At 40.2% G+C, this 18,292-nt stretch overlaps 4 protein-coding genes across 4 annotated transcripts; all 4 read right to left on the bottom strand.

Annotated features, from left to right (window-relative positions):
- Positions 1 to 2,603: 2,603 nt before the first annotated feature.
- LOC131303182 (F-box protein At5g07610-like) lies at positions 2,604 to 5,793 on the bottom strand. The gene is made up of 2 exons (XM_058329962.1): positions 5,553 to 5,793; positions 2,604 to 3,925 (listed from the first exon to the last, which is right to left on the bottom strand). Exons 1-2 carry the CDS (start codon positions 5,791 to 5,793, stop codon positions 2,604 to 2,606), a joined length of 1,563 nt encoding a protein of 520 aa, XP_058185945.1.
- Positions 5,794 to 9,952: 4,159 nt separating this feature from the next.
- LOC131303181 (F-box protein At5g07610-like) lies at positions 9,953 to 11,164 on the bottom strand. The gene has a single exon (XM_058329961.1). It carries the CDS (start codon positions 11,162 to 11,164, stop codon positions 9,953 to 9,955), a length of 1,212 nt encoding a protein of 403 aa, XP_058185944.1.
- A 2,099-nt stretch (positions 11,165 to 13,263) lies between these two features.
- On the bottom strand, positions 13,264 to 14,421 carry LOC131303180 (F-box protein At5g07610-like). Its single transcript, XM_058329960.1, has one exon. The coding sequence runs from the start codon at positions 14,419 to 14,421 to the stop codon at positions 13,264 to 13,266; it is 1,158 nt and encodes a 385-aa protein (XP_058185943.1).
- A 1,873-nt stretch (positions 14,422 to 16,294) lies between these two features.
- Positions 16,295 to 17,536, bottom strand: LOC131303178 (F-box protein At5g07610-like). The gene has a single exon (XM_058329959.1). The coding sequence runs from the start codon at positions 17,510 to 17,512 to the stop codon at positions 16,295 to 16,297; it is 1,218 nt and encodes a 405-aa protein (XP_058185942.1). The 5' UTR covers positions 17,513 to 17,536.
- Between the last annotated feature and the right edge of the window lie 756 nt (positions 17,537 to 18,292).

Raw genomic sequence — 18,292 nt, 5'->3', positions numbered from 1 at the left:
AATCGACGATCAAACGATTCCAGAAGCGTCGTCGATCATTGGTGCAGAGGTTCCAAGTAGTGGCAGCAGCGATGGTGGCCATGCAGTAGAGGGCGGCGACGGCGACGGTGACGGGCGGTGTACGCCAGGTGCAGTGGGGCGTACGCCAGGTACTACTGAACCAGGGGGCCCACGGGTTCGTCGTCTGGACTTTCAAAGTGGTGTAGAAGGGTTAGTGATCACCGGCTTGGGTTCGGTTGGGGCCGACGGCAGCGACAGTGGTGGTGGTGATGGTGATGATCGACCGGAGACACCACCAAAGGACCCGGCAAGGGGCAAGGATCCCGTGGTTGAGGAGGGAATATCCGAGGAGGTGCCCATGGAGGAGGTTAAGTTTAGGCCTGCAGTGGGGTCTTCGGCGCACGTTCCTATTACGCGCGGGGACTTTGCTGAGTTTGTGACGGAGGAGGAGCTTGGCCGTTTGCTCCGAGAGAACCCGGGGGTGGTGGCTGCAGTGCTAGTAGCACGAGAGGATCGGCTCCGGCAAGTTGAGAGGGCTCAGGAAGAGGAGTGCTTGAGAGCGGAGGCTGAGAGAGCCAGGGCCGAGGAGGAGGCCTTTGCGCGTGAGACCGGGGCAGCCGAGGAGGCTCAGGGGGAGGTGTGGTCCTTTGAGCGTGCAGTGACACTTGCAGAGTCCTTACGGCAGGCACCCCGTGCGACGTTTGACGCGGATACGTATGTTTTGCCCGAGCCACACTTGTTCATACCGTCCGGTGTTAAAAGCCCTGCACCTCTGCGGGAGAGCTACGACGCAAAGCTCATACTGAGAGACCCACAAAGACACCTATCCGTGGATTGGGCACAGGTATACTTTTGAACTTACTTTGATATTCATGCTTTGTCATTGTAACAGTACGTAGCTTGAACCAGTGTAACATAGCTTGCAATGCATGTAGGTCAAAACCTTGGAACTGTAGCTTGATTGAGAAAGTAGAATTTGAATAGTATGCCTCAACTTTGAAGCTTGACTTGACTGATAGAATACTTGACGTAGCTGAATCGACTCGCAGAGCACCCATAATTTCGATGAAAACTGTCAGGGCCAAGGTTGAATCAATCATAAGCTGTCTCGACTAATAAGATAGTCCTTTGAACTTGAATTCGACTAGGTAGGTTGCCATGACATAATAAGTGCCAGGACGGCGTGCCCAATAGCTTGAATCGACCGGATGATAAATAGAATGCCTTCGAAATCGACTGAAAACTGTACCTTGCTAAGAATAATGCCCTGTATTTCGGAATTTGACTGAGAAATGCCCTTGATTTGATTCGACCGATAGCAAAATTGGATAAAATAATATGAGTACCCAGTAGCTTTGATCGACCTTTATGATGCTTGTTTCGACCACAGAGCTACTCTTGAAATTCTGAATTCGACTGACTAGAGGAATTGCAATTGCTGATGAACCTCTTTTTGTTGTTTGTCCTTGTATGCAGAGAGGAGCAGCTAGCACTCGGGGTCACGGTGGTCCTGCGAGCTCACTTGAGTTGTACCGAGGGCTGCCAGAGCGAGTCAGAGCCTTGGTAGACGCTGCAGGGTTCCGGCCGTGAGGAGTGACCATGCCCTGCTTACTGCGCTGGCTGAAAATTCGAGCATAAGTCTTGGCCTTTTCCAAAATACGGGTTTAACATGTTGGTAATGACTTTGCTTTAACATGTTTCAATGAACAAACACTTACTCCAATTAGACAATACTCATTCTTTGAACCACATGAAAAGATTAGGACATTGCTCCAACATGTAGGGCATCACTCCAAGTTAGACTTTCGATGAACAGGCAACTACAACAATTACTCCCTCCATCCTAATTTGTTTGTCTCATTTTTGACTTATACATATTCCAAATTGACTATCTAATTTTAAAATTAATAGCTCAGATTATGTAGATTTTCAAATTAATGGATTAGATTTGGTTTCCTTAATATATAAGTTGAAAATCCAAGATTAGATAAACAAATCGGGATGGAGGGAGTAGATAGCCAAAAATACACAACGTGTAGAAACAAATGAAAAGACGACATTTGTAGAGGACATTACTCAAAGTGGCGTTAGACTTTCAATGAAGTGAAAAGAATGTTTGCAATGTGAAAATGTATTATATTGGAAAAGCAAAAGCTCTATGATACAATAACTTTTTTTTTTTTTTCCTTTGCTAAGCAAAAAGGATGAGTATATGTTAAGAAGAATATATATCTATTAAGTCGGTCCTCTCGGACCAAAATTCTGACTCTGTCACTAAGGTTGTGATTAACCAAAAAAGAAGAAGAAGACATAGTAAGAATTGAAGCGAATTTGAATAAGTAACTTCAAAATGTTGGACATCGCTCAAACCGGTGTTAGTCTTCAATGAACAAGCAGCCACTGCAATTAGACAGCAAAATATTCAATCAATGAAAAGATTAGGACAATGTTGCAACATGTACGTAGGACGACATCGCTCCAAAAACAAAAACTTTAGACATTCAATGAACAAGCAACAACTAGAATTAGAGAACAAAATACTCAACGTTTCGAAACCAAATGAAAAGACTACTGTCATTGCTTCTAACATGTAGCGACAACACTCAAAGAGGCGTTAGACTTTCGATGAAGCGAAACGTATCTTCGAAAAGTGGGCGTACGCCGGCAGAAAAGTCACCTCTGGGCAAATCACAAAGCACCTTCCGCGTCTTGCACTCGATATTGTACTGTACGACTTCACCCCGGATATATAACACCACTGCGAGTTCATTTTCATTTGCTCCTATATTCACAACACCGATCACCACAAATTTACAACTTCTTCTGCCCGGCAATATGAACGGTGTTAGGTCTACCACGTATTTGATATTCCACCGGAAGTTATTCTCTCCGTCCATCATCTCAAGCACCTCAAGTTCCGCAGGATCATTCCAACAACGTTGTACAAGAAGCAAACGACCGGTACATTCTCCGAAATACAATGCCCCTCGAGAAAGATTACTGTCCAAGAACGGCACTCGAGTCGTAGTTAGCTTCTCTGCATCAATATCAAATCGAATGTAGAAGTGGTCATGCTTTGCACAAGTCTCCCAATTCGACCCGTGATCGCAAAGCATCATAATGAGTTCCCCATTCCAGACAGCCGCATGTACCCCGGTCCTATCATGGTATTGAATCTCCGGAACGAGAATCGGGCTTTTCCAAGAGGCACTCTCGGAAGAGTACGCATCAAGTTGGTAAGTATTCCAGTCGTAAGAAAAACTAACCACCACAACTCTATAGTGAGGTGATCTTTTTGGATCAAAAACCAAGTAAGATCCAAATACACTATACGATTCGGATACAACGGGTGTGGGAAATACCGTGAACTTTTGGGTGGTTAAATTACAGATAAAATAATTCTTATCGACGTAATTAAAGGTATCAAAAGTTGAGCACAACATCAAACCATTGGAAGAGTGAAGTACTCTGGTTTCAGATCTTGATTCTGAATCTTCGAGGAATGATAGATTCGGAAGACTGGTTCGTGGGTCATCGTGAACCGAGACACGGGTGATTTGATCGTTTAAGGGTAACGAGGCGTATTGTCGGGAGTAGAAGTAGAGCCCGGAGGGGAGGGGAGAGGGGTTTTCGTGGGTATGGTTGCGGGCGAATCGGGAGTCGGAGATGAGAGAGAGCCATCGTTTGGATACGGACTTGAATTTGATGAGTGATCTGGCTGGGAGCAGGAGGAGTATTTCTGTGAGGAGATCCACATTGCTTGCTATTATTTCTGCGGAGGGCGGCGGTGAGTGGTTCTCCGGCGAGGAGGATTTGAGAGATAGCCTCTTTGTGTTGGTAGAGAGGGCTATTTTCTTTAACATGTTTTGATTCAGAAAGGAGATAATGCAGATTGAATGAGCAGAGTGAAGAGCAGCGATTGCAACTGTTGAGATGTTCTCTTTTGTGTTGGTAGTAATGTTACCGCTGTTGAGAGAGAGAGAGAGAGAGAGAGAGAGAGAGAGAGATTATAGGTTTGTGAGGCTGTGGGGGTGTTGAGGGACTGGCTAGGGTTTTGAGATGTTAAGAGGAAGATAATATCTGCATAACAAGGGAGAAGAGTTTTTGAATCTTATCTCTCTATAAATTCTAACTATTGATTTGCTCTATAAATTCTACGGATTGGGAGATGCTGCCAAGCAGAGGTGCTTGGCAGCGGTGCCGAGCGCATCTCGGCCGTCCAAAAGTGTTTTGGATGGCCCGGATGTAAAGGTACCGAACGGATTTAAAAAAAAAAGAAAAAGAAAAGGAAAAAGATGTTTCGATTCGGGCCGTTGATTCCGAGATGAACGGCCGGATTGGCCGCTCGGCACCCGCTCGGCAGGGGTGCCGCTCGGCAGGGTCCCCGGGTCGAAATTCTACGGCTTTCCCTTTTTCTCAAACAATATTAATTGCACAATTGCCACTAATTAGGTCTCACGTTGTGCCTTCAGGCACGGACAAATCCTAGTCTATATAATAAGACATGACTGGTTTTTAATCTAAAAGACAATTAGCGGTTCAGATTTATACCCTTGCATAAATCTCTACCCTTCATTTTGTTAAAATCTCTTCCTGGTATATTGGTTTCTAAAAGGAATGATTTTTTGAGTGATTTTATTTGATTGGTAATTTTTTTAATTTCCCTTATAGCCATACTCTTGATTTACTCTCATTAAGGCATTGTATTCAAAACCACCTATTTAGGCATTAATTTTTTTTTGATCGGTACCCATTAAGGCATTTTTGAAATGAAGAGCAACGGACTCAAAAAAGGAATGATTTTTTGAGTGATTTTATTTTATTGATAATTTTTTTTATTTTCCCTTATAGCTCTACTCTTGATTTACTCCTATTAAGACATTGTATTAAAAACCACCCATTAAGGCATTAATTTTTTTTTGATCGGCACCCATTAAGGCATTTTTCAAATGAAGAGCAAAATTATAACTTTTGTACGAAATCATCAAAACCAAAACCCGCCAACATTCCTTTTCCTATTTCTAGGCTCTGAAACGTACATTACGGAATTACCGAAAATAAAATTTTATATACATCGTTCATATGATTTTCACATTCTTCGTCTATACTTTCTCGGGAGGCTTAATTATTCATCTTAGAAGCCTAATAGAGTTAAGATTTCGTCCTCCCATTTTTGACTAATTATGATTTCGTCCTCGTACTAGTTTTTATCTCATTATTGCCCTTTTGTTGTTGTTATATATATATAGTTGAAATTAGGGACGAAACCTTAATCCCTTTCGTCCTCGCGAGATTATCACGATTTCCGTCCCACGATTTCCGTTCAATTCCGGAAATTTTGGATCTCAAAATTATCAACCCAACAAATCCCATAAATTTTGGGAAAATCATTAAACAATATCCTCCACCCACAAAACCCATTTCCATATTTGCAAATTTTGGAGAGAGCGGCCTCTCCGATCACCGCCGGCATTTGGAACCCCCCCCCCCCCCCCCCCCCCCCCCCCCCCCCCCCCCCCCGGGCACGCTCAGAGCAACCACCAAGATCGCACCCAAAACCAAACACGGCCTCGCGTCCATCATCCAGGTCTGCAACAACCCCATCAGCTCGCACTTCATCTCGTGGATCCTCTTCCGCAGCACGATCAGGTTCTCATCCACCGCTGATCTCCCGTAGTTCTCATTCCGCAGCGACGCCAATACGATCGTTGATAATGCCCTGTTTGTTTTCTGGTGGGGGCTGGTTCTGGTGCAAGGAAACAGGGGTAGTGAAATTGGTGATGTTGATGCCATTGGTTTTGGGATTTGGAAATTACTAATGGGTTTGTAAAATTGATGAGGTTTTAGCGTATAAGCTCGCCGCACCGGACACCTGAAACAAATTGATCATCGGTGGCCAGAAAACGTTCGCCGGTGGTCGACGAGAGCTGGGCTTGAGGCGATGTCGATTTTGGTTTGATTTATTTACGTTTTTCGATTTATTCATGTTTTGGTTCGATTCATAATTTGAGGGCTATTTTGGTTCAATTTATTCAGGATTTTCTCAACTACTCCCATTCGATTTAACTGGGTTCTAGAGGAAATCCCTTTGCTAGAGTTTCTCTTCCAAGACTCTTGTTTAGTGCCGTAATTTCTTGTTTGGCTATTGAGAAAATATTCAAAGAAATTGAAACCGTATACCATGAAATTGAAACCGTTGAATATGATTCTCTGTTATTTTCATTTGATAAATCATTTGAACCGTCAACCATGAAATATTTGTTCGAATCATGGGATATTTATCGTATTCACGTTGTAATCATCATGGTAATTTAACCATGTACCAAATTGAGTATGTCATGTTATTTCTTTTTTTATGATAATTTAGCCATATTCTGTGTAATAAGATCAATGAAAAATATAATTTTTTATTGTCTGGTTAGTCAACTCAAAGAATGAATAAAACATGTAAAGATGTGGTCAACTTATCACGTCATGTTCCTAAAAAAAATTGATCTTAATCCATGAAATATGGTTAAATTACCATCAAAATAAGTGTTATCGCGATCAGCGTTTCATAGTTAAATTACCATGTCAATTTCAACGTTTCATGACCATTCGTAATCTAGCTTGAAACCGATTTAATAAACATGACATACCTCCAAATATTATCATTGAAATATAAAAGTAATCAATCATATTAAAATTACCAAAAAATCATGAATTATGATTGTTTTGATGCGATTTAATTTTAAATATAAAAGTAATAGGATAAAAAAATAAAAGTAATCAATCATATTAAAATTTGCCAAATCCCACTGAATTAGGAAATCAATCCAATCCATTCCAATCTAATCTCACTAAATTGGGAAAATAATCCAATCCGATCCCACTAAATTAGGAAAGCAATAAACATAATATATGTATATTTGTGAAAGGGTAAGAAAGGTAATTCACATACTAAGAGGATGAAAACATAAATATGAAAAAGAGGCATGATGAATTCTTACATGGTATGGATAAAGATGATGTATATTTAAATATTCCTACTTTCTCTATCTCTCAACTCCTCTCTCTCTCTCTCTCTCTCTCTCTTGGAAAGTTTTTTTTTTATCAGTCTCCCTTGGGAAGTTCAATACCACCAAAATCCGAAATCACCAAGGTGAGTTCTGTATATTTACTATCCATTTTCTTTTCCTTGAGATTATGATATTTACTCTTTTTTTAGTGTATGGCATTTACTCTTTTTTTTTTGGTTACACGTATTTTCTCTATTATTGAAAAACGTGAAAGAATTATGTGTCACTCCTTCCGATTCTATTCATCTTTTATGTGTTTAAAAATTGTGAAGCCCCTTCCAATTCAATGAAAAACGCGAAAGGATTATCATTGGTAGTGATGTACACACGGATAGGGGCTTAACAAATAATTTTTTTGTTGCGGAGTGCTGTAGGCATAGGTAATTAATATATCAAAGTTTTGCAACAACAAAAATATGTTGCATCGAGACTAACATTTTACCTATAGTGTAGCATGTGGTTTGATGAGCTGTACTTGGGTTGTGACCGAGTGTTCAATTGTTTTTAAGCTGAGTATTCATTTCATTTTTGGGTTAGATGTTCCAAACTATTAGAATTGAGTGTTTATATATATTTTGGTTGGGTATTCAAAGAAAGACTAATAAAAAAATATTTAAGCAAAAACATTTTTTTTGAGTGTTTATGTGACCATTTTTAAGCTATACAGTTGTCTCTATCAATGGATATGTTACATTATTATTTGTCGCATAGTTGAATTTGTTGGACAGGGGTTGATATATTGCAGGCAAGTTTAGTATTAATTTGCATGTTCTGATTGTTTGAGCCGTATATTGCATGTGGGTTTAGTACTATTTGTTTCTGTGTGCTGATTGTTCAAACTGTGCCTTTAGGCACGACTTCGAATCGATGCCCATGGCTGAACCGTAGTACACTTAAATTTTTGACCTGCTTGAATATTTTTTGCACATCGATTTAACCTGTGCATATACCATATTTTATATTGTTTCTACCCATTTTTTTCAATATGTCCTCCATTTGCTCATTGTTCGACCCGTAATTTTAGTTGTACGTCTTCAAAATGTGTTGCGTCGTGCCTTTAGGTACGAGCATTCGCTAGTGCTCATTATTAGAGGGGATTGGAGTGTTGGAAAACCGAATCCTCAAGACCCAGTGATGACGCGTACAGATTAGACAACAAAAAATTGTAAAACCCTATAAAGCGGAATTAGGGTTCTACCTCAACTTCCTGCGACACGAACGCTGGTTGAACTTGTTATAGCACGCCTTGTTATAAACCATGAATATTGCTCGACCGTACTTTACAATTTTCTATCGTATTCCCTCCACGTCTAGAACACGAACCAAGTGTGGACTCTTTCGTGATCTGTTTGCTCTCTCTAAGCCTGCCTCTATTTACTGAATAATGGAAAAACATCCAACTGATCTAGAGAGCATAACGTGTATATATAGGACTACGATAGGAACCTAAGGAGTAATAAGTCTGGGCTTCCAGTGTAAATAAGAAAACCTAATCCACGAGGATTCTATTTCTTATTTCACTAATTATAATTCACCCCACTACAGAATTATAATTGCACTCCCGTCCTTATCTCAATTATATTACGAGCTCCATGATATTAAATACTTATTAATTTTCCCACGTTAAGATTACAGATACTCGTTGATTAAATTAAATTACTAACATGGAGACCATAGCAAACGAACTCAGTCCCTCGAAAGGATCGTGTCAATATTGGGTCTAGGGGTGTTCAAACTAACCGAAATAACCATTAAACCTATCTAATACGAACCAAAGCGTGCGCCCTATTTGGTCTGATTTTACAGTTCAGTAGTCTCATTATGGTTTTCAAAAATAAGATCAACTTTAAATCTGAACCGGACCTTTGAGCTACTCATAGGGTGCTTTCGTTGATTTTACAAGTTATTTTTAGTAATGGCAGATTGCCAAAGGGTCCATGCAGCTCTCTTGAAGCGTCAGCATGTTTTTGTCGCTGGAGGTGAATGACTAGTTTGCCATTTTTCGGCACAGAGAATCTCGGGCCTGAGGAGGAATGCAGTGCTATACCAACCCAAAATTTATGGAACTTTTCAACTTCGATTTCGTGATATCATAACAAGTACTAGTACTTGAAAAAACAGGAATACAAAAAGGAACTGAATGGAAATCATTAATAGAATTCGTTATTGGATTTATTATCTCTGTTGCAAATGACCCGTAATCAGTTCTTCCATCTATTTATTGCACGATTTGCGTCATTGACGTCGCTTTCAACAATATCATCTCATTTTTTCCTCAAAGAATTGAAGAAAAATTAAGAAGCTAGTTGCCATTTCTATATTACGACCCGTAACCAATTCTTCCATCAATTTATAGACAATTTGGCTGAGGGGGAGAGACAGTGTTCGGATTTGGGCTGTCCAAAACACGTTTGGACGGCTTGAATGTGGACTGGGTACTACCACGTGGTACCCAAAAACTTCTCTCTAACTCTAGAGTCCACAAAACTTCTTCAAACAAACAAGCCGGAGCTTTGGGTAAGCGCCATTGCCCGAAATCGATATTACTGTAATATCCATTTTAAGTTGCACATAACAAGCAGCTTCAACTCATCATGGAAGCATATATATCTCACAAGATTATGGCATTGCTTCAACGTAGTAAAACAACCCTCAAAACGGGCATTATACTATAGATAGATGAACAAGGACCAACTACGATAAAAGAGAAATTTGATATTTGACATCTTGAACCACACGAAAAAATTATGACATTGCATCAACAAGTAGGACATCACTATAACAGGAGTTCGACTTTCGATCAACAAGCACCTACTACGATTAGAGAGCAAATATTATACGTTTTGAACCAAATGAAAAGACTATGACATTTGCTTTGACGTGGAGGACATCAGTCAAATAGGCGTTAGACTTTGGATGAAGGGATGAGAATATTGCTTTGGATCGTGGGATATGCACGCTGGGAAGTTACGTCCGAGCGGCAAATCAGAAAGCACCTTCCACGACTTGGACTCGATATTATACTGTACGAATTCGCCCCGAAAGTACAACACCACTGCGAGATCATTTTCACTTGCTCCCACATTCATAATACTTATCACCAAAAATCTACGGCGTCTTCTTTCTGGCGATGTACAGACTCTTCCTTGTGGCAGTATTAACGGTGTTAGATCAACTACGTATTTGACAGTCCACCGATAGTCATTCTCTCTTTCCATCATCTCAAGCACCCTGAATTCCGTAGCCTTGTCCCAAGGAACTTGTATATGAAACAAATGACCCCCGCGTTCTCCGAAACACAGAATCTCCTTAGAAATATTAGTATCTGGGGAGGATGGCACTCGAGTCGTAGTTAGCTTCCCCGCATCGATATCAAATCGAAAGTAGACGTGATCATGCTTGGAGCAGCAACTCTCCGGACCCGGCACGCAAGTCATCTGAAAGATTGCTCCATTCCAAACGAACCCATTTCCCGACCAATGGTTGGGAATCCACGGGGCGGCGACCGAGCTTTTCCAAGAGCCACTCTCGGAAGAGTACACATCAAATTGGGAAGTATTCTTGTGATAAGAAGACCTAACAACCACAACTTTATAGTAATGTGATTTCCTAGGATCATAGATCAAGTAACGAAACTTGGATTCGGATGCAACGGCGGCCAGTGTGGGAAGAACCACAAACTTTTGGGTGGTCGGATTACAAACCAGATAGATTTGATCCCCATTTGACCACAACATCAAGCCATTGGAAGAGTGATGAAGTACTAATATTCCCGCGCCTGATCCATCGAGAAACCGCAAATTCGGAAGGGTTGTCCGCCGGTGATCATCGCAAAAGGAGACGCGGGTAATTCGGTTTAAGGACAGCGAGCTATCGTGGTTGAAGTAGAAGTAGAGGCCGGAGATGGGAGGAGAGGGGTTTTGTTGGGTATGGATGCGGGCGAATCGGGAGTCGGAGATGAGAGAGAGCCATTGTTTGGATACGGATTTGAATCTGATGAGTGATTTAGCAGGGACCCGTAGGAGTATTTGAGTTAGAAGATCCACATTGCCCGCGATTATTTCTGCCGAGCATGTGAGAGAGAGTAGTAGTCTTTTCTTGGACATTTTTTTGAACTAGTCGGAGAGAATGCACAGAGAATGAGGAGAGAGAAGAGGTGTGGAGAGAGTGGTTTTAGGGTTTGGAGATTTCCGAGGAAGAGAATTTATAGGTTTGGGGTTTTGGGTCTGGTTGTGGGTTTTGTTTAGGATCGGGATTTCTACGGTCCAGCCCACCTTATTAAATCTCAAATTCTCAGTAGCTCTGTTCGGTTTGAGTTTTAATTGAGGTTTTTGAAAATAATGAGTACAAAAAGATAAATAAATAAAAATTATTGGAGTTCATGCCTAAGAATTTTGAAATAAAAAAACGAACAACACCAATATGTCCAAAATCATAGTGATTGAATATCAACGAATATGAAATTGAACTATATTTATCTTTAAAATTAAAGTGACTCACTCGATCGAAACTCATTTATCTCAAAACAAATGTGTTACTCTCTCCGTCCCTCAATTTATCTTAAATGGATTAGAAAATTTGTTATATATTCTTCAGTCTTATATACACAAATGGATTAATGTGTTTGATAAGTCTCAATTAATTCTGTTAAATAATTTTTTTTAAATCACATTGAGTTATAAATAATGAAATATAAGCAATGTCAAAGTGATGTGAACTCTCGCAAAGAACTGACATATTGGGATTGAGGAACTACATGAAAAGGTGTTGGCAAGCGGTATGATTCGATAAGATATCGTTTGCTATATGAAAAAAAAAAACCCCCACATTTGTGCAAGAAAATTGAACACTTAGGCTCCGTTTGTTTGGGCGTAAAATATTTTACCTATTTTCTGGTGTTTGGTTGTGTAAAAAATTAGAAAAATATTTTCCATCAATTGGATGAAAATGACTTACCATTAAATCTTCCGTAAGTTATTTTCCATTTCTACTACAATTCTCGCTGCTCAGTTTCCTCGATCGACAGTCTTGGACTATATTTATCATTAAAATTAAAGTGTCTCACTCAATCGAAACTCATTTATCTCAGAACAAATGTGTAACTCTCTCCGTCCCTCAGTTTACCTTAAGTGGATTAGAAAATTTGTTATATATTCTTTAGTAGCTTATATATACAAATGGATTGTATTTGATAAATTTCAATTAGTTCTATTAAATAAAATTTTGAAAATCACATTGAATTATAAATAACAAGATATAAGCAATGTCAAAATGACACAAACTCTCGCAAAGAACTAACAAATTGGAATTGAGGAACTACATGACAAAAGTGTTGGCAGGCGGTATGATTTGATAAGATGTCGTTTGATATATGAAAAAAAAAAAAAACATTTGTGTGAGAAAATTAAACACTTGAAATTTCAAACCAATTTTGGCTTCTTATTTTTTCTTTGCAGAAAAGGCGATTAGTTCTTGATTTTTGACATTGGTATTCTACCAACGAGTTGTGCAAAATGAACAGTTCCAATGAAATTATTATTATTATTTTTTTAACTCGGGACAAACTCATAAACTCCCCGAACGAGGGGACTGGATAAAATCAAACAGGTTTGGAACTCTCGGTCCCAAGAAAGGATAGCTAATGTCTATGTTGGGCTGACAGGCTCCTTAGTCAGCGCCTAGGCCAATTTTTATCTTTGCGTTGGACTTCCGCCTAGCGCCTAGGTGTCAACTAGACGGTCATCCAGATTCAATTTTTAGAACAGAGGTTCTAAACTTGTATTTCCTTCTCACAGCACGGAATTTCTTATCCTCAATCACAGTGGCTTTCCTACCAGAGCCGGCGGCATGATGACATTTTTCCCAACATTAATTTGATAATTTGGCGACATAGGCCAAGGGTGTCCAAAAGGAAATGACTCTGGCCCCGTTCCACTAAGGTTCATATTTTTTAAGTAGTTATAAGGTTCAACATGAACGTAACATATTGCACCTTCAAACAAGGTTGGGTCTATTAACAAAAACAGACTTACTGTTATAAAAAAAAGGCTATGACATAGCTTCAAGATCTCACTTAAACATAAGGTATATAGACTTTTGAAGAACAATTGCACCTACTAAGCTATGACAGAGATAGCAAATAAATCAACGTTTTGAACCAAATCAAAAAAATATCGACATTTCTTCTACAGATAGAGGACATCACTCAAACAGGCATTAGACTTTCAATGAAGTGACAAGGACGGGATAAGCAAGCTGGAAAGTCACCTCCTTCCGAATCACAAAGCACCTTCAATGTCTTACACTTGATGTTATATCGTATGAATTTGCCTCCGGCGTATAACACCACTGCCAGATCATTTGCTTTTGCTCCCACATTCATAACACTTACCACCGAAAACCCACAGGTGCTTCTCGGTGGCAATGGTAAGGGTTTTAGATCAACTCTGTATTTGACAGTCCACCGAAACTTACTCTCTCCGTCTATCATCTCAAGCACCCAGAATTCTGTACCACAGTACCGATTAGGATTTTGTATAAGAAGCAAACGACCCCCACATTCTCCAAAATACAGAATCCCCTTAGAATGATAACCGGCCGGGGATGGCACTCCAGTCATAGTTGGCCTCTCTGCATCTAAGTCGAATTGAAAGTAATAGTGATCATGCTTCGAGCAACTCTCCCGACCCGGCCAGCAACTCATCCAAATGATTTTTCCATTCCAAACGGCCCCATATCCTACGTTGGGAATCCTAGGGGTGGCAACTGTGCTTTTCCAAGAGCCTCTCTCCGAAGAGTACACATCAAATTGGGAAGTTTGCAAGTCATAAGCAAAACTAACAACCACAACTTTATAGTAAGGTGACTTCTTAGGATCATAAATCAAGTAATATTGAAACCTGATCGCATGAAGGGCGAGTTTGGGAAGAACCACGAACTTTTGGGTGGTCAGATTACAAACTACAAAATCGTAAAACTCAATGGTGCACAGCATCAAGCCATTGGAAGAGTGACGTACTATTGTTTCAGAACCAGATCCTGATCCATCGAGAAATGAGAAATTTGGAAGAGTTGCCCGTGGGTGATCATGAAATGAGACACGGGTAATTCGGTCGCAGTTGGAGTAGAAGTAGAGGCCGGAGATGGGAGGAGAGGGATTTTGTTGGGTATTGTTTCGGCAGAATTGGGCGTCGGAGATGAGAGAGAGCCATTGTTTGGATACGGATTTGAATCTGATGAGTGATTTGGTGGGGACTCGTAGGAGTATTCCTGTTAGAAGATCAACATTGCTCGCAATTGTTTCCGCCGAGCATGCGAGAGAGAGCTTGCTTTTATTGTTAGATAGTGCTATTTTCTTGGACATTTTTTTTGGTGGTGTGGTTGAAAGTGGCCGGCGGAAGATGGAGGTTGTAGGGGTGTGGATGGACTGGTTAGGGTTTTGGGATGTTAGAGGGATAGAACATAAATATGCCATCGGTTGGGGTCGTTGGGTCTAGACGGACTGATTAGGATCTCTTGGGCTTGTTCGTTTGGGAGTCTCAAAATCCATGAGCCCGATCTTCAATAGATTTTTCCTATGTATTTCTCTTCTTTTAATATTCTCAAAAACCTCCCTTAAAATCAAAATTGAACAGGGCCTTGGTCTCTTTTCAACCTACTCTGATAATTTCAACCGTGCCATTTTTTTGATACTCAAGAACATTGGAAATGCCTGGAAATCATGTGCATTAATTATGACTTCCAAACATATTTATTTTAGAAAAATAAATTAACTTACTAGTTAATAAATTAAAAACTCATTAATTTGAAGACATGTATTGTATGAAAAATCAATTTGATCAGACTTCCTAAGTTGAAGTTTCAAACCAAGTTTGACGTCATATAGAGTAGATGACGTCAAGTCAAAATTAAATTTTAGCATGAATGCTCTTCTCGAGCAATCGTAGAAACCGAACAATTCTGAAATTTTTTATTTGTGTTTGGGACAGATCCTTTAACGCTCAAAATTAGACTAGGCTATAGCAAACTAGTTAGGAAAACAGTCACGACGAAGGATCTTGTCTATACTGAACGTGGAAAATTATTTATTTCTCATGGAGCTGTGCTCCAAGATACTCCTCTAGCACTTATGGGTCTATGCTCCATCACATAGTGATCGAGATGACTCCCACACCAAACACAATGTGCGGTAGTGGTGACTCTTCTGATGATCCTGACTCATTCCCCTATGAAGTCCAAACAATTGGGTTTTTCAACATCATGCTGGCTCAGCCTTTAGCCAAGGTCAAAATCTTGCCTGGAAAATATGAGAAACCCATACCAGTCGTCGCTTTCTTTGATACTAGTGCAGCAGCCTCCATTCTCAACCCAACAATCCTTCCCAGGTCTTACTAGCAGTCTTATTTCAGGCCCTTTACAACAGCTAATGGAGAAACTTTTGTTATCACCCTAATCAGCAAGCCTATTATCATCCAACTTTTCCCAGAGGAAAAGATTTATTGTTAGGCTTTGATATTCTCCAAAATCTCAGCAAAGTTTCCTGGCTCAAAAAAGGTGCTTGAGGAGAAATTCATGCAGCACAATGTGCGGTAGTGCTTGAGGAGCATTGAATAAACATGTTTGCAACATATATTAAGACTTTTGATCATATAATCAAAAAAACCGAAAGTCAGCGATAACAAATGGGGCCTTAAATTGCGAGGCAAACCAAAACTTGCCCATATTCATGAACCATTTGATCAGTTAAATACTACTATTGTTCTGAAATCATTTTTTTCCCACATTTTAAAGGCATACATACGTTAGTACAAACCAACCACCGCCTGCTCTGATCCCATATCCATCCAAAGGGTAGTTGCCAAAAAAACGTCTTGCTCTTGCAACTGAATAAGCAATAAAATCAGCCACCGCCTGGCCTGCTTTATCTAAAACTTGCGGTTGGCTGAACAATCTTGCGATGAACCTTTGAGATACTACAAACCCATGGGACGGGTTTCGTAATAACACAAACACCCTCGGGTTGGTGAATTGGTACTGGATTATCAATCTGGGCCATGATAAACAAAACAAACATGACTATGACACAGCTTCAAGATCACTTAACACATAAGTTAGACTTTTGAAGAACAATTAAGCACCTACTACAATGAGATCATAGCAAATAAATCAACGTTTTGAACCAAATCAAAAGACTATTGACATTTCTTCAACATGTAAAAAAAAAAAGTGGACATCACTCAAACAAGCGTTAGACTTTCGATGAAGTGATAAGAACCCCTGAGAGGATTGGATGTGGAAAATAGAAAGTCATCTCCGAACCCCAAAAAACAAAGCACCCGCGATGTCTTGCCCTTAATATTATACTGTATGACTTTGCCTCCACCGTCTAACACCACTGCCAGATCATTTTCATTTGCTCCCACATTCATAACACCTAACACCGAAAACCTATAGGAGATACTTCTTGGCAATTTTAAGGGTCCTAGATCAACGCTATATTTGACAGTCCACCGAAATTTATTCTCACCGTCCATCATCTCAAGCACCCTGAATTCTGTAGCATTGTGGCGAGGAATTTGTATAAGAAGCAAATGGCCCCCACATTCTCCAAAATACATAATCAGCTTAGAATGATTACCGGGGGATGGCACTCCTGTCGTAGTTGGCCTCTTTGCATCTATGTCGAATCGAAAGTAAAAGTGATCATGCTCCGAGCAACTCTCAGGACCCGGCCAGCAATGCATCCAAAAGATTGCTCCATTCCAAACGGCCCCATGTCCCAACACCGGGTTGGAAATCCCCGGGGTGGCAACCGTGCTTTTCCAAGAGCCGCTCTCGGAAGAGTACACATCGAATCGGGAAGTACCCGAGTGATCATAAGTATTACTAACCACCACAACTCTATAGTAAGGTGATTTCTTAGGATCATAAATCAAGTAATGTCGTAACCAAACCAGCGATTTGTAATTTAGAACGGCGAGTTTGGGAAGAACCACGAACTTTTGGGTGGTCAGATTACAAACCGTGTAATTGGAAATCCCAAAGGTGCACAGCATCAATCCATTGGAAGAGTGAGCAACTGTTAATGCAGATCCTGGTCCTGAATCCTCCATAAATGAGAAACTCGGAAGACTTGTCCCTGGGTGATCGCAAACCGAGACGGCGTTGAGTCGATTGTTTAATGGTAACGATTGATCTCGTTCGGGCCGTTTGGGGTAGAAGTAGAGGCCGGAGATGGGAGGGGAGGGATTTTGTCGGGTATGGTTGCGGCAGAATCGGGCGTCGGAGATGAGAGAGAGCCATTGTTTGGATACGGATTTGAATCCGATGAGTGATTTGGCGGGGACTCGTAGGAGTATTTCTGTTAGAAGATCAACATTGATCTCGATTATTGCCGCCGCGCATGTGAGAGATAGCTTGCGTTTATTGTCAGATAGTATTATTTTCTTGGACATTTTTTTGGAGAGAGAGAGAGAGAGAGAGAGAGAGAGATAGTTGTGGAGTTATAGGTTTTTGCGGTGGTTGAAAGTGGCGGAAGATGGAGGTTGCGGAGGTGTGGAGAGACTGGTTAGGGTTTTGAGATGTCAGAGGATGGGAATATTTATAGCTTCGGGTCATTGGGTCTGGATGGACTGTTCAGGATCTTTCCTTGTTTTGGAGTCCCAAAAACCTTAGGCACGGTTTCCAATTAATATTCTCTTTCTGTTTCTCTCCATTAATTACTCTCAAAAACTTCCTTCAAAACCCTAATAAAATTGGGCCACTTTTCAGCCTACTTCGATAATTCCAACCGTCCATTTTTTTGGATACTCCAAAACATTAAAATGCCGAGGAATCATGTGCATTTTGACTTCCAAACTTATTAAGATTTTAGAAAAATAAATTATCGTACTAAATTAAAACTCATTTATTTCAAGCGAAAAATCAATTTGATTGAACATCGTAACACTACAAGAAAATTTGCATTGGGTGACGACTGAAAATCGTCACAAATTGCATGTTTTTCGTCACAAATAATATAGGTGACGAAAACTAATTTGTCGACTAAAGGTTGTCGAGGATTCCTACCTAGTGACGAAATCTACTTTTCGTCACCTATATTGCCTTTTGATAACGAAATATTTCGTCACCAAAAAGTGAATAATTTGTGACGAAAATTTTTTCATCACTTATTGTGCTTTTTGACGACGAAATTTTTTGTCATCAATTATTTTTTTTGGCGACGAACAATGGGT

The sequence above is a fragment of the Rhododendron vialii genome, chromosome 10a (genome assembly GCF_030253575.1).
Source record: "Rhododendron vialii isolate Sample 1 chromosome 10a, ASM3025357v1".
Classification (NCBI taxonomy): Eukaryota; Viridiplantae; Streptophyta; class Magnoliopsida; order Ericales; family Ericaceae; genus Rhododendron; species Rhododendron vialii.
Note: the sequence above shows the minus strand (reverse complement) of the source record. Positions and strands in the feature narration are given on the sequence as shown.